Below are 26,370 nucleotides of genomic sequence, written 5' to 3' on the forward strand. Positions count from 1 at the left end.
GAATACAATAGGATTTTTTTTCTCACCAAGGAACATTGGATATCACATAGCGTATCAGAGCACAATAAAAGCCATTGAAGTTAGGTGACAAACAGGTACTATACGCTCCCATATTTGCAAAGGTCAGCCAGTCTCCAACCTCCAGTTCAGGTAGCTTCCATTGATCATTATTATGTTCGACATCAGTACAGGTGGCTCCCCAAACCCCCGTGTTATACAGCTGTTGGTCAGGGCAATGTTTCTGTTTGTATATAAAGGAAATCAAATCAGTTTCCTTAATTTTAAAGTGCAGCTCCACTGAGCATTTAAGTTATCCTTTTATATCGCTGAAAAGAGAGATATGTTGCTGAAGCTTTTCAGCTTGCACTTATCAGGACAAAGGCAATAATTCCAAATTTCAAAAGATCATAATACTACAGGAGAAAAGGGTGCTGGTTGTTTGGAAAGTCGACTCTGATTGACCAAGGAGTTGCTATGCAGAGAGCAGTGGGGAACTAAAGGCTCCCCAAGCTCTGGGGTAATTAAAAAAAAAGATGCAAATGTTGAACACCTTTTGATTGCAGAGAACTTGCCCCTGCTTATGAATGTATGTCACTTCTAGCAAGTGTAAATGACCCATGTTATGAGCTCGGCTGATTATCTTAAATTGATTGTTAATGTAGCTATTCACACACGCAGGATTGTTCAGAAAGTCTTACCCAATTGTGGAATCACATCTAACAGTAGACATTTTGTTTTGGGTTATACGAGTGCAGGCTGATTGAGTACAGTCTGTAGTAGGTCTATTATGAACAGCATGTTCATGTCTCATCCAGCTCCTGGCCCAGGGTGGCTGCACATGCTCCCTGCTCCACATTTCCCCTGTAAAGATGGTGGCCATGCATGAGCCATATTGCATATGCTTGTCCGGTTACTGCAATCCACCACCACCTTGTGGCCAATGGTAGGAGTATGGCTGCGCAAATAACTACCAAAATATGGGATATGCATTTGAAGTGCTGTAATCTACAGGGCTAGACCAAGAACTGGAATGACCCTATCAGTAGGCACAGAAACAATGAGCTGGCTAGCTTCCATCTGTATCATAAAACTTTATTTTTTTTCTATGTTTAAGTGTAGTCTTCAGGCTCAAGGGACTTAGGGTAGAGGGGGCAATTAGACCATCGCATACAGATACAATTCAGTCCCCACTGTGAACTTCTGCATTATGTCCCTTTATTAATATAACACCTCCTTGTTAATTTATTACTTATTGTTTAATAGAACACCTTTGGAACACATCAGTTTCTCTCCAGTGAACGCAGAGGAGATACAATACTGAGGCGTTACAGCATCACTGCAGGTAGGAAAGTATAAATGCAGCATGACAAGCTTTCATAAGCAGTTTGAAATTTTATATTCTAATATATTTAGATTCTAATAAATATGTGTACATATATATTGAAATTATTCATATTCATACAATTTTTCAACAGTGAGCTACATTTTTGATTCCAATGCTTGCTGACATTGTTAGCTGTTATTTCTGCTCACTTTTCCGTCACCATCACACTCCTCAAAAATCACCCTTCACCCATCTGTTTCCTATACCTACCAGTCAATTTCTCACCTCCCTTTCTTGAATAGGTCAGCAATTATTGCCCACCTTTAATTGCCCTTGACAAGATGGTGGTGAGCCGCTTTCTTAAGTTCATGTGGTGTAGGTGCACCCACAGTGCTATTAGGAAGGAAGTTCTGAGATTTTCACCCAGCAGCAGTGAAGCAGCAGCAATATAGTTCCAAGTCAGGATGGTGTGTGACTTGGTGGGGGTGGGGGCGAACTTGCAGGTGTTGGTATTCCCATCCAGCACAACTTGTCTTAGAGTGTATACAACCTTGGATTTCAATTCATCTCAGAGCTCAGCTTCACTCATATCATATCCAAAAACAAGACCGATTACGTCCACCTCTATTACATGTCACACATTCACCCCACCTTACCACCACTGCCACCAAAACCATTGTATCACTGCACTCCTACATACTTTTCTTGCACCTGCTCTGCCATCTGTATTTCTACCGTAAATGTCTTTCAACAAGGCACCATGTCTGTTCTGCCTGTATCCTAACCTTTCTCACCACATGCTATGCCTGTACCATAATCCTTCTCAATATGTACTACACTTGCTGTGCTTGTACCCCTGATTTTCCCCACCACACTAGGAAATTGCCCAATGCGCTATATAGCTGTCAGGATTTTCGAGTCCAGCCCAAAAATGTCTGGCATGTTTGATATGTCTGGACCATCTGAACATTATGTAAGTGAGTTGACCTTCTGATACTCAACACGTTCAGCACATTTATGCCTAGGTGCATCTAATGGCAGTGACACAGACTGTACAAGGAGCAAAATATCAGCTCCAGCTTCTTCGAATTCCTTTAGCCTGTGCATCCTGGAACTACTTTACAGTACCTTACAATTTTTCTGCAGAATCTTTTCACACAAGATATGCGTAAAAAAACACAAAGATCCCATGACACCTGAGGTAAGTGATATAAAGTCAGTAACCTCATTTAGATTCACTTCAAACTGAGATTTAAGGATACCATGGCCTGAACTTTTCAGGCGACAGACGGGCAGCCACCTCATCCAGGAGGGCAGTGAGGTACTCATCGGAAAAACGGGGGGCCAAGTGCCCAGCCGACCTCACCTCTCGCCTAGCGTCTACATCTACATTTGCAGCCATGTCTTTGCAGCAACTCCAGTGTGGGCAGCCTTCCTTGGGCTGCCTGTGCCATTTTTGAACTGGACACTGGGTCGCTATTGGAACCGGCGGCTGACAGGCCCCCACCCCCTCCCGGCCCTCCTTAAACATTCTGCAGCTGGTGTTCACACCGGCCGGGCCTTAATTGGCCCACCAGTGTGAAATCACGGTCACTGCCCGATCGCAGGCGGCGGTCAGCTTCCTGACTGCTCCAACTCGCCCCCACTGAGCACCTCCGACAAGGGCAAAGTTCTGCCCATGGAAATTGATGTTATTCATTAAATTATCTATCAACTTGGAAGTTCCAGATTTAGGCATGAATTTCAGTCAGACCTTCAGCAGTGGTCTTCCACTAATGATCTGCTTGCCATGATGCAGATCTCCACTGTCTCACCAGGGTGCCTGGCATGCACAATGACAGTGTGATGACTTTAACTAATGATATGTCCTTTTTCTCTCTTAGATCTGCCATCAAGCAGCCAATGTCAGGACCTCCAGGAGCTACCCCTGACCCCAGAGGACCACCATGCTCCAGATGCACCTGCGCCATACTCACTCTCTGAACCAGGCACCAGCACAGATAGCAACACCTTGGTGGGCTTTAGATCTTCAGCTAGAATGTCGGAGCACATTGATGAGGGCACATACGCGCTTTAGATGTAGGGGGAGGTAGAGAGTGCCCAGAGCACCGGCAGTCAGAGGACTGCTAAAGACCAGGACGATGCTCAGTAAAAGGCTGATGATGGGCCAGTGGAGTCATCCATTAGGCAGCAGATGCTGGATGTCCAGCGGGATGTTTGGGAGGATCTCGCGGAGATCTATGAGGGTATGCGTGCCATGGTCTTCGTTGTGGAGGAGTCCCTACGGGGCATTAGCACTGCATTGACCCTCGTGGCAAGTGCACTACCTTTTCCATTGAGGGAGTGGCGACTCTCATGGAGAGGCAGCTCCAGGAATAGAATCAGGGGTTCCTGGGGTTGCACTCGGACCTGCAACCTCTCACACAGGCAATGACCTCAGGTGGTCAGTGCCAGTGTGGGAAATGGATGAGGCACCTAGTATCCCAGCTAGGTGCCCATCCATCAATGGCGAGCAGGGGGTTCCACAGTGACCTCACATTGGTGCACGAGCTGCTTGTGGTCTCTGCGGACTCCTTTCAGGGTGCTCTGGAGGACAGCAGCAGCTCCTCCGCCCCTATGCCAGTGATTGTGGTATCTGATGAGGTTGTGGCGATTGGGGAGATGCCAGCCATGGCACTGGCTGCTGCCTCCCAGGTGGGGCCATCACAGGCTCCACAGGCCAGAGGACGACTGGCAAGGTCATCAAAGCCAACAAGACAGCACAGTCAGCTGGCTGTCTCCAATGCCGCTGCCAGCAAGGGGGGAGAACCTAGACGTAGCACCCGTAAACATAAGTTTAAAGCACCTTAAGCACAAGAGGAACTGTTCGCGGGTGATCATCTTTTCTCCCAATTTTTTTTCCTTTTTTTAATGGTGTGACCATTGACATCTGATATTGTTCTGTTCATACTCTGTGAGTACCAACATTAAATAACATTTGCTTTTGTGTTATTGGCCTGTGTATGCTTCATTTGCTTTGTAGGTGCAGGGTACGCCAGCATGTAATGCTGAACATGGGTTGCTCGAAAACTTATTGCACAGGCATTGACTGTATCTTGGGGGCCAAAGAAAGGGTCATTTCTAAGGTTCAGGATGGTGGTGGCAGCCCTGGCATGAGGTGCTAGCATTTATTTGGCAGCCTAGCTGAAGGAGCATTGGATCAAGGCATCCCTGGTGTCCCTACCTCCCTAGAGGCTACTGAGGTCTGACTCCACACCCTCAGCATTCTCCTCACTCGGCTCCTCTTCTGACTCATTACTGGACTCTGCATCTGTGGCCTGTGCAGCTGCGTCAAGATCCTCTTCCTCCAGTGGGTGCCCCCTTGCCAGTGCCAGATTGTGGAGAGCACAACATGCAACCACTATCAGGGACACCTGCTCTGGGGGATATTGCAGTGCTCCCCCTGAATGGTCCAGGCATCAGAAGCACATGTTGAGAAGACCTATGGTTCTCTCTACCACCACCCTTGTGGAGGCATGACTCCCGTTGTACCGCTGCTCTGCCTCTGTTCTTAGGTGGCGGAGAGGCGTCATGAGCCACCTTTTCAAGGGATAGCCCTTGTCACCCAGCAGCCATCCATCCAGTCGGGCTGGAGCATTGAAGAACCTCAGCACCTGGGAATGTTTGAGGATGTAGGCATCATGGGAAATGCCAGGGTACTTTGCACAGACTTGCAGAATCTGCATCCTGTGGTCACACTCTATCTGCACGTTCATGGAGTGGAAGCCCTTCCTGTTGACAAAGGCACCGGGCTCACCTGCTGGTGCCTTGATGGCCACATGTTTACAGTCTATAGCACCCTGGACACGGGGGAAGCCAGCAATGGCCGCGAAGCCTCTGGCTCACTGCGTCTGGCTGGCCTCGTCCGTACGGTAATGAAGGAAAGTCAATACCCACCTGAACAGAGCTTCTGTCACCAGCTTGACGCAACTGTGGACAGCTGATTGGGAGACTCCACACAGATCCCCCTCTGAGCCCTGAAAAGAGCCAGAGGCATAGAAGTTGTGGGCCACTGTGGCCTCCAGAACCACTGGCATGGAGTGTCCATCCACATAGTCAGAGCTGATCTCAGGCCTGATCATCTGACAAATGGAGGTCACTGTTTCCCTTGAGAGGCGGAGCTTCCTTTGGCATTGCATGTTGGACATAGTGAGATAGCTGCATCACCGCCTGTAAACACTGATAGCAAGATAGTGCCATCTTCTGCTGTCTCTTCCACCTTGAATTTCCTGCTGGCCTTGCGCACCTTGTGCCTGCACCTCTCGTCCCACAGGTGCCTCCCCTGGAAGCTGCATTGGGACACATGGCCTCCTCTCCCTTCTGCCCCTCTCTTCCTCCTCAGAGATGACGCCACCAGCAGACACCACAATCCCCATTATCAGGGTAAGGGAAGACTGTCTGATACTTAGAAGGGTCCACAGGGGGCCTTGGAGACACCTTGGAGTCCTGAAGTGACACGTGGAAATGCTAAGAATGAAGCCCCGAACAGAGACAAAGCTGACAAGTACCGAGAAGCAACCAGCAGCAAACTATCTCCAAAGCTGCTCACTACTCACACTGGCAATGCTGCTGACCCTTTTTATCCTGCCCGTGGATGAGGGTTTGCAAATCGTGGATTGCCTGTTTTGCTTGTGCAGTGAGCGAAAAATCACACAGGCAACGTTAAATCACTGTCAGTTGGGTTGTCAAGGGCCTTAACTAGTCTGTTAATTAATGGTGGGTACGGCTTCGACTCCTGTACGCATCCGCCAACCGAAGTATCGTGTGAGAGCGTGATGATGTCACCCGACGAACGGAAAATTCTGCCCATAACTCTAAAATATAAAGAGGCATGAGAAATAAGATAGTATTTGAAGGATGTGCAGATAGGTGGACATGAGCAAAGTTTCAAAGGGAAGGAGATGCGGATGTAGTGTCAAGGATTCTGAAGGGAAGGTATAAGGCAGTTCATACAGTACTTTAAAAGCTTCAAAGAGAAATCATTACAGAAACGCTGTGAATTTTAATCCACTTCACTGTACCTCCTCAAACATATTTCTATCTGAACCAGGAAATCCACCTCCAATGTCAAGCAAATCCATGTAGAATCCAAGGTCAATCTGCAAAATGATTTAAAACAAAAAAATTAACTGTGTGATATAATCCCTCAGCAGTGTACAGTATAAAATTAGATGATGTTATCTCAGCACTATTGAGGATTTCTTACAGTTTTTGAATATTATGAAGCACACTGATAACCCTTTTATTGAGCTCCATCATCTATAACAGTGAACATTCAGCACAGCTGGATTAAGAATACTTGGGCTTATGGACATTAAGAAAATTTTGGACCCCCCTGCATTCCTGCAGGCCTGCATCCAAACACAAGTATGTTGTACAATGAATGAAGAAATTGGCCTGTAGAATTTTTAACCACTGCAAAAATATTTTTAAAAATTACATCACATTATTTCACCTTAAATGAAACTGCTCTTGGTGGGGCTCTATTTTTGGCTGGGGGTCCACTGTTTCTTAACTGCAGTAGAAAGGTTGAATGGTTCGAGACTTACTCCAATGAGATTTATAGTGACTATTTTATTATCAAGAAGTAAAATAGAATAGAATCAAAGAATCGTTGCAGCACAGAATGAGGCCGTGTGTCCGGACCAGCTCTCTATAAGAGCTACTCAGCTAGTCCCGCTCCCTGGACTTTTCCCTGTAGCCCTGCAATTGTTTTCAAATTATTCAATTCTCTTTTGTAGGCCTCAGTTGAATCTGTCTCCACCATACTCTCAAGCTGAGCACTCCAGGTCCTAACTACTTGCTGCGTAAAATGTTTCTCCCCATGTCCCCATTGTTTCTTTTGCCAATCACCTTAAATCAGTGTCTTCTTGTTCTCAATCATTCTGACAAAGAAAACAACTTCTCACAATTTACTCTGTCCAGGCCCCTCATGATATTGAATACCTCTATAAGAGCTCCTCTCAGCCTTTTCTTCTCTAAAGGCAACAGTCCCAGCTTCACCAATATATCCTTGTAATTGAAATCTCTCATCCCTGCAAACATTCTCAAGAATCTTTTCAGCATCCTCGCTAATGCCTTCACATCCTTCCTAAAGTGTGGTGCCCAGAATTAGACACAATACTCCAGTTGAGGCTGAACCAGTGTTTTACAAATGTTCTCCACAACTTCCTTGCTTTTGTATTCCATCCCTCTATTTATAAAGCCCAGGATCCTACATACCTTAATAACTGCTTCCTCAGCTTTTCCTGTCACCTTCAACAATTTTTGTATATAAACCCCTTGGTCCCTCTGCTCCTGCACCTCCTTTGGAATTATATCCTTTATTTTATATGGCTTTCCTCATTCTTCCTACCATAGCGTATCACTTCACACTTCTCTGCATTAAATTTCATCTGTCATCTGTCCTTCATTCCACCAGCCTGTCTAAGTCTGTTTAAAGTCTATCAATATCCTTCTCACAATTCACAATTCTTCCAAGATTTATATCATCTGGAAAGTTTGAAATTGCACCCTGTACACCCAAGTCTAGGTCATTAATATGAATCAAGAAAACCAATAACCCTAATACTGATCCCTGGGGAACCCTGCTATATACTTTACCCCAGTCCAATAGACAACCTTTCACCACTGCTTTGTTTCCTGTCCTCACAACCATGCTAGCATTGTCCCTTCTATTCCATGGGCTTCAACTTTGTTGACAAGTCTATTATGTGGCAATTTATCAAATGCCTTCTAGAAGTCCATGTGCACCACATTAACCACATTACCCTCAGCAACTCTCTCCATTACTTCATCGGAAAATTCAATCAAATTAGTTAAAAACAATTTCCCCTTAAATAATCTATGCTAGCTTTCCTTAGTTAATCCCTAGTTTTCCAAGCAGCTGTTAATTTTGCCCTGGATTATCATATATAAAGCTCTTCACCACTGAGTTTAAACTGACTAGCCTGTAGTTACTGGTTTATCATTACACCCTTTTTGAACAGGTGTGATTGATTTTCCAATTCTCTGGCATCACCCTGTATCTAAGGAAGATTGAACGATTATGGCTGGTGCCTGGGCAATTTCCACTATTATTTCCCTCAGTATCCTTGGATGCATCTCATATGGTCCTGGTGACTTATCAACGTTAAGTACAGCCAGCCTTTTTCATACCTCCTCCTCGCATTGACAGGCTAGTGGAATGGACGGACACAGAACCACAGAATTAGGTTCTATAACACATAAGTCACCACAGGAAAGCATCAAGGTACAAACATTAGTAATCCACCAGGTTTACTTACATATCGAAATAAAGATATTGTTCTTTTAATATTGGATATTGGATCAGCAGGTGATAGAACATATATCTTTAGCCATTCAATAGAGACTGATGACATATTTGGTTTGTTATAGAAACACAGAAAAATAGAAGCAGGTGTAGGTCATTTGGCCCTTCGAGCCTGTTCTGCCATTCCATATGATCACGGTGATCCTGTATCTCAACGCCATACTCCCGCTCTCTCCCCTTACCTCTTGATGCCCCTAAAGTCCAGATATCTATTTCCTTCTTAAGTATATTCAGTGACTTGGCCTCCATAGCCCTCTGTGGTAGAGAATTCAAATGTTCACCAACCACCTTCTGAGTGAAAAGTTTCTCCTCATCTCAATCTTAAATGGTATACTCTGTGTCCTGAAATTATAACCCCTTGTTCTAGACACCCCAGCCAGATGAAATATCATCCCTGAATCCAGTCTGTCCATCCCTTTTATACGATTCAGTGAGATTCCCTCTCATTCCTCCAAACTCCAGCGGATTTAGGCCTAGTCAGCCTAATCTCTCCTCATACAACAATCATGCCATCCCAGGAGTCAATCTGTTGAACCTTCACTGAAACTCCCTCCATGGCAAGCATATCCTTTCTTAGGAAAGGAGACCATAACTGCACACAATACTCCAGGTGTGGTCACACTAAGGCCCTGTATAACTGTAGTAAAACATCCTTGCTCCTGTACTCAAGTCCTCTCGCAATGAAGGCCAGTGTACCATTTGTCTTCTTAACTGTTGCTGCTCCTGCATGCTTGCTTTCAGTGATTGGTGTACAAGGACACCCAGGCCCCTTTGTACATCAACATTTTCTAATCTATCACCATTTAAATAATACTCTGCTGTTCTGTTTTTCCTACCAAAGTGGATAACTTCACATTTATCCACGTTATACTGCATCTGCCATGTATTTGCCCAGTCACTCAATGTGTCTAAATCGCCTTGAAGCCTCTTAACATCCTCCTCACCATTCACATTCCTACCTAGTTCTGTGTCATCAGCAAACTTGGAAATATTACATTTGGTTCCCTCATCCAAAACATTGATATATGTTGTGAATGTCTGGGGCCCAAGCACTGATCCCAGTGGTACCCCACTAGTTACCACCTGCCACTCTGAAAAAGACCCATTTATTCCTACTCTCTGTTTCCAATCTGCTAAGCAATTCTCAATCCATGCCAATTTAAAGGCATATTACACACTACAGAGAGCTTTTGTTTAACCCATTCCACACTTTTTCCATTATTTGACCTGCCAAGTAAAGTGCAAGATTGGTTTCCAGATGAACCCCCAATCCCATGTGCTTTAATTTTACACACTAACCTCTTATGTGGGACATTATTAAAAGCTTTCTGAAAATCCAAATATACTGCATCCTCTGGTTCTCCCTAATCTATTCTGCTAGTTATGTCCTCAAAAAACTGCAGTAGGTTTGTCAAACATGATTTCCCTTTTTAAATCCATGTTGACTTTGTCTAATTCCATTGATATTTTCTCAGTGTCCTGTTATCACATCGTTTATAATAGACTCTAGCATTTCCCCTACCACTGATGCTAGGCTCACCGGTCTGCAATTCATTGCTTCTTCGCTCTCTCCTTTTTTAAATAGTGGGGTTACATTTGACACTCTCCAATCTGCTGGGACTGTTCCTGAATCTACAGAATTTTGGAAGATGACAACCAATGCATCCATTACTTCCATGGCCACCTCCTTTAGTGCCCTAGGATGTCGATTATCAGACCCTGGGGATTTATCAGCTTTCAGTCCCATTAATTTCTCCAGCACTGTTTTTTCAGTTATTCTAATTTCCTTCAATTCCTCTTTCTCACTAGACCTTTGGCTCCCTGGAATTTCTGGGAAGTTATTTGCATCCTCCTCCATTAAGACAGAACTAAAGTAGTGTGAAGGCATGGGAAGAACTTTTTATGGAGTGGGTGGAGAAGCTAATGCAAGGGTGTCATCGATAAAAACCTATTGAATGGTATCTATGAAAAGTGGTTCGACATCTGCTTCAGCCTCCTCCTCAACACTGTCTTCTTGCTCATGTTTGCTATCTCCTTTCTCCAGCTGTTCCATCACAATGCTTTATTACATTGCAACTATGTAACATGCATCAGATTTCCACAGCACGGGAGACTGACTGGACTTTATTGCAGTACTCTTCAGTCTGATGAGGCATCTGTGTTATCTTGGTAAATTCCCACCCTGCATTAAACCTGTGCTCAGCAAGTGTGCACAGTTGCTGTAGAAGTGTCATGAAGCAGAGCTGTAAAGGGTACCTGTGATCATCTGGGAACCAATCTTGCACTTTACTTGGTGGGTCAAATAATGGGAACAGTGTGGAATGGTTTAAACAAAAGCCCTCTGTAGTAATCTGATGTGTAATATACCTTTAAGACCAATTTTTTAATGGAAGATCACATGATCTTGGTATCCAATAGCAGAGTAGTGCAGGCTACCTCTGTAGTCAGTGGTCTTGAGTTAGATAAAAACAAAAAACTGCGGATGCTGGAAATCCAAAACAAAAACAGAATTACCTGGAAAAACTCAGCAGGTCTGGCGGCATCGGCGGAGAAGAAAAGAGTTGACGTTTGAGTCCTCATGACCCTTCAACAGAACTGAGTGAATATTAGAAGAGGGGTGAAATGTAAGCTGGTTTAAAGTGGGGGTGGGGGGGGAGGGGGAAGAGAAGTGGGGGGAGGGGCAGGGTGGTGTGGTTGTAGGGACAAGCAAGCAGTGATAGGAGCAGATAATCAAAAGATGTCACAGACAAAGGAACAAAGAAGTGTTGAAGGTGGTGATATTATCTAAACGAATGTCCTAATTAAGAATGGATGGCATACAAGATTTAAAAATAATGGAAATAGGTGGGAAAAGAAAAATCTATATAAAGTATTGGAAAAAACAAAAGGAAGGCGGAAGAAACGGAAAGGGGATGGGGATGGAGGAAGGATTTCAAGATCTAAAGTTGTTGAACTTAATAATCAGTCAGGAAGGCTGTAAAGTGCCTAGTTGGAAGATGAGGTGCTGTTCCTCCAGTTTGCGTTGGGCTTCACTGGAACAATGCAGCAAGCCAAGGACAGACATGTGGGCAAGAGAGCAGGGTGGAGTGTTAAAATGGCAAGCGACAGGGAGGTTTGGCAGACAGACCACAGGTGTTCTGAAAAGCGGTTGCCCAGTTTACATTTGGTCTCTCCAATGTAGAGGAGACCGCATTGGGAGCAACAAATACAGTAGACTAAGTTGGGGGAAATGTAAGTGAAATGCTGCTTCACTTGAAAGGAGTGTTTGGGCCCTTGGACAGTGAGGAGAGAGGAAGTGAAGGGGCAGGTGTTGCATCTTTTGCGTGGGCATGGGGAGGTGCCATAGGTAGGGGTTGAGGAGTAGGGGGTGATGGAGGAGTGGACCAGGGTGTCCAGAGGGAACGATCCCTATGGAATGCCGCCGGGGGGAGATGGGGTGAAGGGAAGATGTGTTTGGTGGTGGCATCATGCTGGAGTTGGCGGAAATGGCGGAGGATGATCCTTTGAATGCGGAGGCTGGTGGGGTGATAAGTGAGGACAAGGGGGACCCTATCATGTTTCTGGGAGGGAGGAGAAGGCGTGAGGGCGGATGCCCGGGAGATGGGCCGGACATGGTTGAGGGCCCTGTCAACGACCGTGGGTGGGAAACCTCGGTTAAGGAAGAAGGAGGACATGTCAGAGGAACTGTTTTTGAAGGTAGCATCATCAGAACAGATGCAACGGAGGCGAAGGAACTGAGAGAATGGGATGGAGTCCTTACAGAAAGCGGGGTGTGAGGAGCTGTAATCGAGGTAGCTGTGGGAGTCGGTAGGCTTGTAATGGATATTGATGGACAGTCTATCACCAGAAATTGAGACAGAGAGGTCAAGGAAGGGAAGGGAAGTGTCAGAGATGGACCATGTGAAAATGATGGAGGGGTGGAGATTGGAAGCAAAATTAATAAATTTTTCCAAGTCCCAACAAGAGCATGAAGCAGCACTGAAGTAATCATTGATGTACCGGAGAAAGAGTTGTGGGAGGGGGCTGGAGTAGGACTGGAACAAGGAATGTTCCACGTACCCCATAAAAAGACAGGCATAGCTGGGGCCCATGTGGGTACCCATAGCCACACCTTTTATTTGGAGGAAGTGAGAGAAGTTAAAGGAGAAATTGTTCAGTGTGAGAACAAGTTCAGCCAGACGGAGGAGAGTAGTGGTAGATGGGGATTGTTCGGGCCTCTGTTCGAGGAAGAAGCTAAGGGCCCTCAATTAATTTTGATTCCAACCTCCACCCCTCCATCATTTTCACATGGTCCATCTCTGACACTTCCCTTCCCTTCTTTGACCTCTCTGTCTCAATTTCTGGTGATAGACTGTCCACCAATATCCATTACAAGCCTACCAACTCCCACAGCTACCTCGACTACAGCTCCTCACACCCTGCTTCCTGTAAGGACTCCAGCCCATTCTCTCAGTTCCTTTGCCTCCGTCGTATCTGTTCTGATGATGCTACCTTCAAAAACAGTTCCTCTGACATGTCCTCCTTCTTCCTTAACCGATGTTTTCCACCCAAGGTCGTTGACAGGGCCCTCAACCCTGTCCGGCCCATCTCCCGCACATCCGCCCTCACGTCTTCTCCTCCCTCCCAGAAACATGATAGGGTCCCCCTTGTCCTCACTTATCACCCCACCAGCCTCCACATTCAAAGGATCATCCTCCGCCATTTCCGCCAACTCCAGCATGATGCCACCACCAAACAAATCTTCCCTTCACCCCTCCGGTGGCATTCCGTAGGGATCGTTCCCTCCGGGACACCCTGGTCCACTCCTCCATCACCCCCTACTCCTCAACCCCTACCTATGGCATCTCCCCATGCCCACACAAAAGATGCAACACCTTCCCCTTCACTTCCTCTCTCCTCACTGTCCAAGGGCCCAAATACTCCTTTCAAGTGAAGCAGCATTTCACTTGCATTTCCCCCAACTTAGTCTACTGCATTCGTTGCTCCCAATGCGGTCTCCTCTACATTGGAGAGACCAAATGTAAACTGGGCAACCACTTTGCAGAATACCTGTGGTCTGTCCGCAAGAAAGACCCAAACCTCCCTGTCGCTTGCCAGTTTAACACTCTACCCTGCTCTCTTGCCCATGTGTCAGTCCTTGGCTTGCTACATTGTTCCAGTGAAGCCCAACGCAAACTACAGGAACAGCACCTCATCTTCTGACTAGGCACTTTACAGCCTTCCGGACTGAATATTGAATTCAACAACTTTAGATCTTGAAATCCCTCCTCCATCCCACCCCCTTTCCGTTTCTTCCCCCTTCCTTTTGTTTTTTCCAATAATTTATATAGATTTTTCTTTTCCCACCTATTTCCATTATTTTAAATCTTGTATGCCCTGCTAGTCTTTCCACCCCACCCCCACTAGAGCTGTACCTTGAGTGCCCTGCCATCCATTCTTAATTAGCACATTCGTTTAGATAATATCACCACCTTCAACACTTCTTTGTTCTTTTGTCTGTGACATCTTTTGATTATCTGCTCCTATCACTGCTTGTTTGTCCCTACAACCACACCACCACCCACCCCCCCACTTATCTCCATTGCCCCCCCCCACCCCCACCAACCTTAAACCAGCTTATATTTCACCCCTCTTCTAATATTCACTCAGTTCTGTTGAAGGGTCATGAGGACTCGAAACGTCAACTCTTTTCTTCTCCGCCGATGCTGCTAGACCTGCTGAGTTTTTCCAGTTAATTCTGTTTTTGTCTTGAGTTAGACCCTGAAGTGTAAAGACAGAGTTTTTAGTTGTGAGTGCACAAGTGTAGCTGCTGAGTTCCTTTTGTAAATAAACAGAATGTGTTTCTTCTAAGAACGATCCACTGATCTTCTCTGTCTTTGGTGCCAACTCAGTCAGCCCGAATCAAGACTGCAACCCAGATCCTTAAGTCCCAACAAACCAGGGTACAGGATCCAACATAACTGCTGCCCGGGTATGCTCTCTGCTTAGCAGCCATTGGAATGGCAATGGTATTGAAAGCAATTGAAGGGATTCACTGCAGAGCTATTCAGGGCTAATCTTCAATAAAGAAAAGGAGAGTACAAGCAAAGAATTAAAATAAGAAAACGTATTTCTTACTCCCATGTTAATGACAAGATGTGCTTCTACTATAGCATGAGTAAAAGCATTTGGATCAGTACAGCCACTTCCCACATGAAAACTGTGGAAAAAAAAGAGGTTACATTGGGCCCAAACATTGCATATACTTTAATACATCCTTCAGCTAGTTTCTCTGTGAAGAAGTTTACCAGCCTTACATCAATACTGGCATTAAATGATGAAGTTCACAACATCAGCTTGTTTTTTCTCATCACTTTTTTCCATGTCCCTCTTCTCCTGAATACGTCAAGAGGTAAATCTTCACTGTCACTACCAGATCGGTAATCTTGCAGAGTGGATCACCCATCTTTTATAGAACACACCTCTCATATTCTTTGGCTCAATATTCGTTTTTCCCTTATGCCTCTACGAAATGGCATGGGATGTAACAATTCCACATAAAAGTTTGATATTACATAGCAACATATGGCAAAGAATAGGCCATTCAGCTCTTTGAGCTTGTTCCATCAGTTAAGGAGGTCATGCCTGATCTGTATTCGTAACTCCATTTACCCACCATATCCATTTCCATTAATATTCTGGACAGGCAAATAAACTGGCTGAAACAAGATGAAAGTTATAGACTTTAGGAAAAAAACAGTTAATAATATTGGTCCCATGAAGATTCATGATGTGGACATTGAAATAGTCACCAGCTACATCTATCTAGATATCAAAGTAGATGATAAGTTGAACTGGGGGCAATAGTGTGGAGATGTGGTGGCCAAGGGACATGCACAATTATACTATCTAAGAAAATTAAAATCCTTTGGAGTAGATCCCATAATCATGGAACCTTTCTATACAGCTCTAGTTAAGAGTGCTATCCTCTTTGGACATCTCTCCTTTGTTGTTTTAGAAACGTGGGCCAGGATTTTCTGGCCCTGCCATGGCGGGACTCGGTGCGGGGGATGCAATGGGCCAGCCAAAAGTCCAGTGACTTTTGATGGGACTGGAACATCCCGGTAATGTGAGGGGCTGGAAAATCCCAGCCACAGACCCTTTAAGAGATTGTTGGTCAAGGCACAAAGGGTATTTGATGAGCAGATCATTCTTGACTAAATCTATTGAAGAATCTTGTCAAAAGTAAAGAGTATTATGAACAGTGAGAAACACCCCTTGTCTCAGTATCAATGCTGGATGTGCTCAAGGAAAAGGGTACAATCCTTTAGATTTGGACAAATCGGTCATGCCTTTCTCTATAAGAAGCTTCAACAGGAGCTGATGAACGGAATTGATGAATGGATGATGATGTACAATCACAATGAGACTAAACTTCCACATTTTTCTGCATTTTCCCATCCCTCATTCCTTGTCAATTTTAAGGTTTTACTGCCTCATTGATTGATTATTTTAATGTACTAGAATAGGTTTTAACATATATTTAATCAAAGCTAGACTTTTGTGATAGCGTAATTTTCTCTCTTCTATTGTCATTATCTATTTATATGTAAATTTTTAATGAATGAGCAACTTATCCAAAATGAATTTCTAATGGACAATAAATTGAAATTTAATTAAATTGAATTGAAATATCTATCAATCGCTCGTGTAAAATTACTAATTGAGTTAGCATCTACTGACAAAAGGTCATCTAGCTAAAATGTTGGGTGGAAACTTCTGCCCTCTCTAGTGGCATATTTAGAGGTGGGGAGAGCATTTAATCAGGCAAGAGGACGTCCGGTAAGCATCCCACTGCCTTCCCACCTCCACCTCAGTTAAGTCTGGGGTGTGAAGGCCCATGGCAGCCTTCTCCCCACCATTGCCAATTGATGCCGTTATGGAGACAATTAATGACAACTTAAGGACCTCATCTTACTGCCATTAGTACAAACTCAGCTGTGGGTGGGCCTATCGCTGCGTGGGGCATGAGATAAATCTGTGCGGGCTGCTTTTCATCTCCTGGATAGTGCAGGGGTGGGGCAGGGGTGATGGTGGGATCCCTCCTTCAAAAAGGCCTGATCAAGAGGCCCAGCATTGGGAAGGCAGGGGTTGGGGGCAGTTGCTGAGAGCCACTCTCCTTGCCCCTCCTGCCAACCTCATAACACCCAGAAAACCCCTCTTGCCATTGTTTGCCTCTGGCCTGGGTCACTCCTTGATCCTGGTCCTCCAGTGACTGTCATTCGAGCTGCAGCCACCACCTTCCTGGTGGTGCTACTGAGCAAAGAGCTTCTGATCTCTGATTGGCCAGCAGCTCTTGGCAGGCAGGATATCCACCTCTGGGGTCCTGATCCTGCCTGAATGACTCATGGGGCAGAATTTTCTGTCTTCCGGGCGGGTGGATCCAGCCCAATCTCTGGTGGTTAGGGAGCCGATCCCTGCTGGAGAAGTGGGCCCCACCGCCATTTTAGGTGGGCTGGCCAATTAAGGCCCGCCCAGCGTGATGTCCGCTATGCGGTGGATGAGGTTTCATGTTTTTTTCTATTCCCTGCCGGGTCTCCTGGTCCTTTAATTGTTTTAATGATCTTTGTCAATGGCCTCAATTGGCCATTGACAGGTCGGCAGGTGCACAGCTGATTTTGCTGCAGGCCCGCCTTCCTGAAAATTTAAATGGGGCGGGATGATGTCAGGAGTTCCCCCCGACGTCTACCTGCATCATTTTATGCATCGGCGAGCGGTCCCCGCCCCCTGCTCACCGACGGCAAAATTCAGCCCATGATTCGGCAGGCCTTCTCCAAAGGAGACCCAGGGGAAAACTAGACTTAGAATCATCAGTAGCAATACGTAAAACCATTCTGGGTAGAAATAAAGAACAAACTTGTATTTATATATCACTTTTCTTGTCCTCAGATGTCCCCAAAGTATGTCACATGAACTATTTTTGAAGTTACTGTTGTGACCTAGGTAATCACTGGAGGCAACATCCATTCATTTTCTTAAGTAGATGATAGATATGCAGCAAATCGAATCAGTTGGGGATGGGTAGCTTCAAATGGTGCACTTTTGCTAAAGGCTCAAAATACCAATTCGTGAGAGGCAGCTTCTGCCACAAGTACCACATATGAAGTGGTTAACAGGTGTCAATTTGAGCTGTTATTTTCAATATTGGCATTTGTTGCCAAGCTACTGTAACCACTGATCGTGGTGGTGCACACTAACCCACTGCTGATGATGCCATTTCACTCTGTTATCAGCTATTGTCTACCAGGTGTGAACAGCATTGTTTAGGGCCTTTATGTCACGCTTGCAAGTATCTTTGGAGAGGAGCTTTGGGCAGCCTGCTGGTCTTCTGGCTCCAGTTATATAAACATTCAGAAAATCCTTGGGTCCATCTTCCATCCTGTGAACATGCCTGACCCAGCAAAGTCGCCTCTTCTTGATGAATATCAACCTACTTGAGATATTTGCCTTTGAGAGGACACTTCCAGTAAGGGAGAACAATTTACAGACATAGGAGAGACAGTCCTTGAGAGACAATCAATAGCCGATTTTCCAAACGAGTAACGAGCACGGCATCATCAGTGTAGCAGGGTCTTCGCTTTCAGCCTGGACAGATTTTAGAGCGTATTCCCTTCCTAGTATGGCAGTCGACCCCTTCTATATCTGCAGATAAGGGAAAGGTCAGGAGCATGAGGAAGAAAATACCAAAGTGGGGGCTAGGATAGAGCCCTGTATCACTCCATCCTTCCCCCAGAAACTGTTGGAAGTGGTGCCATCAAACTGTACAGTACAGTGAATGTTGTTGTGAAAGAAACAATATATATCGTATATATAAATTTATATATTAATGATTTGGACTTAAATGTGGGTGGCATTATCAGGAAATTTGCGTATGACACAAAAATTGGCTGTGTAGTTGATAGTGAAGAGGATACCTATTGTCTCCAGAATGATATCAATGGTTTGATTGAGTGGGCAGAAAAGTGGCACATGGAGTTCAATCTGGAAAAGTGCGAGGTAATGCATTTGGGAAAGGCAAACAAAGCAAAGGAATACTCAATAAATTGGAGGATATTGAGAGGGGTTGAGGAAGTGAGAGATCTTGGAATGCAGGTCCCTGAAGGTGGCAGGACATGTAGATAATGTGGTAAAGAACGCATATGGAATGCTTTCCTTTATTGGACGAGGTATTGAATACAAAAGCAGGGATGTAATGATGGAACTGTATGAAATGCTGATTAGGCCACAGCTAGAATTTTGTGCATAGTTCAGGCTACCACATGACAGGAAGGACATAATTGCTCTGGAGAGACTACAGAGGGGATTTACAAGAATGTTTCCAGAGCTTGAAAATTGCAGCTATGAAGAAAGATTGGATAGGCTGAGGTTGTTTTCCTTGGAAAAGAAAAGGCTCAAGTGTGACTTAATTGAGGTGTACAGAATTATGAGAGGCCTAGCTGAGGGATCAATTACCAGGGAGAATAGATTTAAAGCGATTGGTAGTAGGATTAGAGGGGGCATGAGGAGAAACTTTTTCACCCAGAGTGTAGTGGATGTCTAGAATTCACTGCCTAAATTGGTCATTGAGGCGGAAACGTTCAACACATTTAAAAAGTACCTGGATCTGCACCTGAGGTGCTGTAACGTACAAGGCTACAGACAAGGTGCTGGAAAGTGGGATTAAAAATGAGCGGCTAGCTTTTTTTTCTTTTTTGGTTGGCACAGATATGATGGTCTGAATGGCCTCTTACTGTGCCATAACTTTTCTATGGTTCTAAGCGGATAAGGCTGAGATTTCCGCCAATTTTCCCTAAAATATTGTAGAATCCCATCCTGCTGACAATGTCCAATGCTTTAGTGAGATCTATGAAAGTAAGATAAAGAGGTGTATCCTGTTCCCTACACCTGTCTTATAGCTGGCTTATGGAGATCATGTCCACTGTAGATCTGCCGGCACAGAAACCATGCTATGCTTCTGGATTTTCTCGGTATGCAAAGTAGATGGATTCTTTTAAGCATGGCCCTAGCAAAGGCCTTCCCAGTGATGTTGCGGAATGAGATCCCCTGCAGTTGTTACAATATCCCCTCTTGCTTTTGTTTTTAATAATGTAATGATTTTTTCATTCCGCATGCCCTGTGGAACAGGTCCTACCTTCTAACAGAGAAAAAAGAGATCATGTAGGTGTAGCAGTAGATGGGACTTTGTGCTTGAGCATTTAGCTAGAATTCCGTCCTTGCCGGGTGCCTGTCTGCTTGCTTTGCAGTCAATGGCCTTTTCAAGCTCAAGCAGAGGGTTCTTTGTCTATCTCAACCATGACTAGAAACTGTGGGAGAGCGTCAGATGCAGACTGGGAGAATGCCCATCTCATGGGAGTACAGCTGACAGTATTGTTCAACCAAGTGAGACGTCTGTTTATTTCTGGCAGTGAGTACTTCATCATCTGCTGATTTCAGGATAACAACTTTGGTGATGGTCGGATCAAGCAGCCTCTTGATCCCATCATACTTAGCACTTAGATTTCCATTGTCACAGGCTGTGTGGATTTCATGACATAGGTTAGTTCAGTGTTCATTTGCACAGTATCTCCCTGTCTTTTGCATGACCATCTTGGCTACTTTTAAGTCATGAAGTGTTCTAGCCTTTGGGTTTGTTTTGTGCATCAGGTGGACTTGGCTTGATGACACATTTCATCTCTGCTGAGTAATTCTCAAGCCAATCTTTATTGCGAGTTCCGCCTTAACCAAATATTGCTGCTGCTGTGTCAGAAATGATTGAACTCAGCGACTTCCAAGCTTCATCGATATCAACATTGCGACCCACTAAAGGCTTACCAGAAAATGCTAATCATTCAAGAACCGATGCAAAGTGTTGGTATTTGGCATCATTTCTTGTACTACAGATGTTGATGGTTAGCAAAGCATCATGCTTGGAGTTGTGAAGCTTTCAGGTTGTATCTTCACTCTGCTGCTGAGAAAAGAGTGGTCAGTGTCACAACCTGCGCTGTGGTAGGTGCGAGTGTGGAGAACGCTGGGCCAATCACATCTTCTGATGATGATCAGGTAAAGTTGTTGCCAGTAGCCATATCTTGGATGACACCATGGTACCTTGTGGTGATGTTTGCCCAACAGAAAGTGTTGGTGGTGCAGAGTTCATTCAGGGCATAAAGCTCAGGAAACCATTATACATTGTCATTGATCTTGACCACTCCATGATGACCAAGGCACATTGGCCATGAATCTCTGCCCAGTCCAACATGCATTGAAATCACCTAAGATGAATAACTCCTCACCATATGGATGTTCCACAGAACATCATTTAAAGAGTCATAGAACTGGTCTTTGTCTGAGACACTGGCATTCAAGATTGATGTGTAAGTGCAGACGATGTTGATAGTGACTCCATCACATGATAGATGCAGAGAGATAAGGCATTCAGAAGTTGCTACTGATGGCTCAGTTGACTGCGCCAATCTACTGCTGACTGCAAAGTTTAGGCTATGCTCACAGTGATCTTCTGCATTCTTGCCAGGCCAATAGAAGGCTTAGTTTGCCTTACATACATACAGAGCCTCTGTCAGCTAATCTGATTTCCTGTAGAGTGGTAATGTTAGCATAAAACTCACTGTCAATCAGAGCCGTTTTACATACACTTCTGTGGGATGAGGGTCATTAATCATGCCAGGGTACATAATCCCAACATTCCATCTTCCAAAATGGAAAGCTTCCCTTTTCTTTCCTTGTTTGTTATATACCTAGACATGGTTTTATGAGGTGCTAGCTTGCCTAATATCTGAACTCCCTTTCTTGATCTCGTAGGCTAATATCCAGAGGAAAGACAAAAGCCTGTACATTTAGGCCTAGTCAGTTGCAGGTGTCGTTGGAAGGTAATTGCTCGAAGGAAACACCAACTGCTCCACTCCAGGTTTTGTGTTGGGTTTACTCCTTTAACATTTAGCTCTCAATTGTGTTTTTAATGTTAAAGGCACTGTCTAGCAGGATCTGGATCACCCAAATCACAGATATGAGTAAAAATTTTAAAAATATTAATAGAAAGCTGCCCTTTGAGGCAATTCTGGTGGTAAATCTCCTAGATGGGCCAGCCCATGGCCTCTGCTGTGGTACCCAACCCCTCCCAACCCGCGGTGACAGCCAGTGAGACCCAAACTCATCACTCATCCTCCTCAATAAAGCCCCCATCTCAACAAAATGCATCCCTCAAGAAACCATTATACATTATTATTGATCTTCACAACCCCATGATAACTGAGGCACATTGGCCACAAATCCCTGTATAAAATCTCCACAACAATTTAATCCGCTCAATAAACACCTCACCTCAACACAAAAACCCCTGAGTAAACTCCCACCTCAGCATTAAATCTCCCCGATAAAACCACCACCACAGCACTAAATCCCCCCAGTAAAACTCCCAACAATATAACCCCCTCAATAAATCCCCCACCTCAACTCCAAACCAAACCACCTGCACTCAGACACTCCCTACATTGCAACCTGTCCCTCCTTCCCTCTGACCCCAGCTCTCAGTCTTCTCCTCCCCCTGAGCCTGTACTAGACTGCCAGAAATCCCCTCTCATTAAAACCAGGCCCAGGTCCACCACCAGCAAACTGCTTAACCCAAACCCCCAGTGCAAAGATGGCCTGCTGCAACCCAGCTCCCCTTGCACCCACCCCACATCTTGCCCACAGACATCGGTTATTGGATTTCGGTCCCTGTCCCTCATTGCTGCCCAGCTCACACTCTACCTTCTCTGCCCCACCATCTTGGTACGTCGGCAAGTATAGGAGCTAATTGGGATAAATGGTTAAATGATAGATATTATAGAGAATTATTAAAGATGTTTTTCAGAACATCAGGCAAATTCTCCTGCTCTTCTTCAAGCTACGAAATAGAATCTTTTACAATCACCCAAGCAGGAAGTTGACCCAAAGGACAACACCATGAACAATGCAGGCCTCCTTCAGCACCACAATGATGTGACAATTGGATTTTGCAGCCAAGTCACTGGGGTCAATTTGACTTTGGGGCGGCCAGCCACTGGCTGCTTGTCACAGTGGTGAAGGGGTGACCATGATTTTCAGAGACCAGCATCACTTGAATTTTGCGGAGGAGATGCGAACAGGTATTCTAATGCTTGCTGGTTATCAGCATCAGGAATGTCAGCAGCTGTGATCCCAGCAGAGGCTCTAGTTGGGGGCTTGGAGGGTTGGGTGGTGGGGTGGGGGGAGGTTAGGATATTGAGGTGGAATGAGAAATGCACTTGCTCTGAGCACTTTTGTGGAGCCGGGAAGACCATTCCTCCTGCTTCCAGCTCCTCAATATTTCATTTAAAATATTTTGCCACTGGTTCCTGGTCAGAATACATTTGGCGGAGCATTCACATTGCAAGCTCCGCCCATATGTCCCCCCACTGCCTGTTTCAAGTCACTCAGCAACAGGACCATATGAAAGTTCTTCCCAGCCAGATGCTGGCTGAGCAACTCCTGCGCCAGTGGTAACTTTAAGGATGTGTAGCACTTCCAAATCTAGCACACCGACTCCCCCCTCCCGCAACTCCCGCAGTTGTGCCTGTAGCATGCTGGTCTTGCAAAATCAGGACTTTGTGTCTGTTTGTTGACTTTTGTTGAGTAATGCACTAATTAGAGAATAAGAAACTGAACTTGTTAAGAAAGGGTTGCTTCAGATACTTAAATTGCACACAGTCTAGTCACTTGGAAGTAGGATGATTCATTGCAACTTTGCATAGTTCATTTTCATTATCAAAGGTCATTATTTGCACCCCATGGCTGGCAGCATATTTAACATGAGACCTCTCCTTGCAGGGATTTGCATAAATGATTCTCTCTGCAGGGACGCCAATGTCTCGTATCATCGCAATCTCATCCTGGTTGAGGGAAATCAAATAGATTTAGAATTCAGCATTTTACCATCCAATCCTCAACCTCAATCCATATAGGTATGTATGCTGTTACCCTGATATAAACTCTCATTTTATTTCTAATTTGCGAACTAAGAAATAAATTGCATTTATATTGCACCTTATCACATACTTAGGATGCGTAAAGGTGCAAAAACACCTTTAAGAAAAGTGTTATAACCACTGGTGTCCTCTTGAGGGGGCTGTTCAGTTTCTCAGAAGTCAGGAGACTCAGTTTCCTGGGTCTGCTTGTTTGCACATCTATTGGTGCAAATACAACACTGAGCCCTGGACCCCTGGTCTTACTGATGGGTTAGTCGGCTGGCAGCCATTGGATCTTTAAGCCCTGAGACAGAACAGTGATAAACCACAATTGATCCTGCATTCCAAGCAGAGCTCTACTGATATCAGAGCTACAGGCTCCCATGGAGGTGGATGCTCTGGCTGGTACCTGGGCTGCTTCTTATCTGGCGACCTGCTATAGAATTCAACGCAGCAGCCATTTGCTGCATTGGGGACCACAAGGAATACAAAGGTTCCGAGATATTCCCACAAAGGACTGCTGTAGAGTTGACAGTCACATATGTGTGTTCCCACACAGACCAAGAGATTGTGTCACAGTTTATGATGTTCCTCAAATATGCTTTCTTTCTGCTGAATTCCTATGGGTTCGGGCTCCAACTGCTCTGAACTCATTCTTCTCCTCAGTTCCCACTGGGAGGAGGGAACATCCTTCCACATTTCCCACTCCTCCGAGCTTCCCGGACTCAGTGAATCATCTAGTATTAATACCTCACTACAATGTCTAATTCCTTCATGTGAAAATCTCTGAACAGGTGCTTGGGAGACCGGAAACAAGTGTCACAGGTGGATAATGTGGAGAATTTTTGAACAGAGGTAGCTGGGAGGATTGAATCAGGTGCAAGTTTGGCAGAGTTTGATTCTCCCCCTTCTCCCTATCATCATCTCCATACGTAATAAGGAGACAGAAAGTCACCAAGTCCTCCTCCTCCTCCTCAGCATCATCTTCATTTCATGCTTCATTAGAGATTGTATGGAGGGTGTGTTCCTAGCCCCTGTTACAATATTTGAATAAATTGTCCCCCATTATTTCCAGAGGTGTCAGCATTCCATATCACTGCTGGACAAATGCTGTCACTCCAGTGTAACTGCAGCCTAACCAGCCCCTTGGGTCTATGTCTGGAACTTTCTGAGGGCATTTTCACCAAATCCTACCTTACTCGCACAGTCAAAGCCCCTTCCCATTTGAGCAAGAATCTGAACCACTAGTTTGTTTTTATTGTATTTGACAGCGTAGAAAGGTTCCACTCGAGGCAGTGCTCTCTGCCATTGCAGACGCTGATTTACATGATCACTCAGGTCAGCAACAAAGAAGGCATCTGTATTATCCTTTAGTAAAGGACACGGTGATCGCCTAAATAATCTACATACACTAATTCTGTATCACTGTTTCATATACCTGCTCTTAGAAAAAAAATGCTAACACTAAATATTTGTAGTAAAATGTTAAGCAACATTTTGGTTCAGCATTCATTCCCCTATTTCCACTTCATTATTAAAATGAAAAATATGGACATCTTTATTTATTTCTTAATGTAAATTTTCGTTCATAGGAATGTGCATTTTCCAAAGTGTAGGCATTCACTGATTAGTACCATATACTCAACTTGAAGCCCTTGGAAGGACTGACTATGGCAAAGGATTTAATGTATGTTACATTTTCACTGTAATGTAACATACTGCTGATGTAGAGATATAGCATAAGAAACAGTGAAAGGCCTGCAAAGTTGTAGGACAGGTTGGCTTGGACAAGCAGTAAATGTAGTACATGCAGGTTGACAGACAACACTGTGCAATATGTGTCATCTACCTGCTGCTTAGTTCTGTCAGTAGTCTTAATTCGCCAGATCCCTTAAAGTGTGTTGGCTTCTCCCCTGTACTAAGCTGATATTAATATTTTGGTTACATAATAAGGTCAATGACTTTACTGATAACATGATACCACATTGTTGATGCTCACCTTAAGCTGATGTTCAGTGATATTTTTGTCGATTACATCTCTTGGAGTGAAACCATCCTCCAATACGTTAAAGTCAGAATCTTAAGTGCAGCTTTCCATTTTCCTCTACTTATGAAAGCTTGGAAGTGTTGAGTATGCAGCAACTAAAAGAATAAATGTTTTAAAATATTATAATGTTTATCATGGGAGAAGACAGTAAGTCTTATGTACATAGATATGTTTAGAACAGGGTAGTGTTTTGAACTTGGTGTTATAGACGTTGTTTAAGGTGTGAATCATTGGCACCTGAAAGGGCTTCCCTTTGACCCTATGAGGTTTGATGGGGATTTGAAGAACACTTGGGATTAAAGTATTATTTGTTAATTATCATTTGTGTTGTATTTCTTATTTACTACGTGCATTATACATTTTTTTATTCATTCATGGAATGTGGGCTTCACTGGCTGGGCCAGCATTTATTGCCCATGAGAGGGTGGTGGTGAGCTGCCTTCTTGAACCGTTGCAGTCCATGTGGTGTAGGTACACCCACAGTGCAGTTAGGGAGGGAGTTCCAGGATTTTGACCCAGTGACAGTGAAAGAATAGCGATATATTTCCAAGTCAGGATGGTGAGTGGCTTGGAGGCAAACTTATAGGTGGTGGTTTTCCCATCTGTCTGCTGCCCTTGTCCTTCTAAGTGG

The 26,370-nt window shown here is 44.6% G+C and overlaps 1 protein-coding gene across 1 annotated transcript; it reads right to left on the reverse strand.

Annotated features, from left to right (window-relative positions):
• Nucleotides 1–22: 22 nt before the first annotated feature.
• Nucleotides 23–25,790, reverse strand: LOC121276049 (antizyme inhibitor 2-like). Its single transcript, XM_041183994.1, is given in 7 exon segments — nucleotides 23–241; nucleotides 6,385–6,462; nucleotides 14,814–14,895; nucleotides 17,504–17,569; nucleotides 23,445–23,617; nucleotides 24,887–25,060; nucleotides 25,692–25,790. Coding segments are annotated over 7 exon segments (891 nt in total).
• Between the last annotated feature and the right edge of the window lie 580 nt (nucleotides 25,791–26,370).

Source organism: Carcharodon carcharias, chromosome 3, assembly GCF_017639515.1.
Source record: "Carcharodon carcharias isolate sCarCar2 chromosome 3, sCarCar2.pri, whole genome shotgun sequence".
In the NCBI taxonomy this organism is placed as follows: domain Eukaryota; kingdom Metazoa; phylum Chordata; class Chondrichthyes; order Lamniformes; family Lamnidae; genus Carcharodon; species Carcharodon carcharias.